The 924-nt window shown below is 52.9% G+C and overlaps 1 protein-coding gene across 1 annotated transcript in view; it reads left to right on the top strand.

Annotated features, from left to right (window-relative positions):
• Positions 1-504: 504 nt before the first annotated feature.
• Positions 505-924, top strand: part of LOC125482611 (disks large homolog 4-like) — a gene marked incomplete at both ends in the record, with an annotated part of 5,274 nt that continues 4,854 nt past the window's right edge. Inside the window, one exon of the mRNA XM_048594718.1 lies at positions 505-649. Coding sequence (XP_048450675.1) covers positions 505-649 — 145 coding nt within the window. The remainder of the gene's footprint in view (positions 650-924) is intronic.

Genomic DNA, 924 nt, shown 5'->3' with positions numbered 1-924 from the left:
CCCCCTCCCTATCTCTGTCACCTCCTCCAGCCCCTACACCCCCTCCCTATCTCTGTAACCCCCTCCAATTCCAGCCCCTTGACCATACCCCAATTGCCATCGCTCCCCCATTGGGGGCTGTCCCTTCAGCTGCCTGGGCCCTGAGCTCTGGAATTCCCTCCCTAAACCCCCCACCTCTCTCTCTCTCCCTCTGTCTCTCTGCCTCCCTCCTTTGAGATGTCCCATGAAACCAGTGCCTGACTGAGCCTCTGGTAACGTGCTCCCTTCGTTTCCTGCTGGGACTGAGCTGAGTTGTGTTTGATTTCCAATCGGTTTGTTGGAAATTGTCACTGAATTGTGTGTTTGGGGGAAGTAACTGTCGGCTTTCTGCGTGCTAACCTCGTACACGGAGAGTTTTAATGGACAGAATTCACAGCTGATGGCTGGTCTGGATGAGAGCTCCCAACTTTTAATGTTATCGATGGATTCTGCAATTGTGAATTTCTCTGTGTTTCACACCTTCAGGTAAATAACGTCGGGCTGGAGGATGTCATGCATGAAGATGCTGTGGCTGCTCTGAAGAACACGTCAGATATTGTGTACCTCAAGATTGTCAAACCCGCCAGCCTGTACATCAATGACAGCTACGCTCCTCCAGACATCACCACCTGTAAGCCCGGGCCAGAGGAAGTTCCAGTATCGTGTTCTCACCTCTCACCTCCTGCCCCCTTTCCGATCTCTCCGAGATATTTACCATTCACCAACGTCTCAACAGGCAGGCTGGAAAACTGCCTCATTCTGCCCCCGGCTCAGGAATGTTTGATGGGGGACAGTGTGGAGGGAGCTTTACCCTGTATCTAACCCCGTGCTGTCCCTGTCCTGGGAGTGTTTGATGGGGGACAGTGTAGAGGGAGCTTTACTCTGTATCTAACCCCGTGCTGTCCC

The sequence above is a fragment of the Rhincodon typus genome, unplaced genomic scaffold (assembly GCF_021869965.1).
Source record: "Rhincodon typus isolate 14 unplaced genomic scaffold, sRhiTyp1.1 hic_rhity00013512, whole genome shotgun sequence".
NCBI lineage: Eukaryota > Metazoa > Chordata > Chondrichthyes > Orectolobiformes > Rhincodontidae > Rhincodon > Rhincodon typus.
This window is presented reverse-complemented; position numbering and strand designations above follow the sequence as displayed.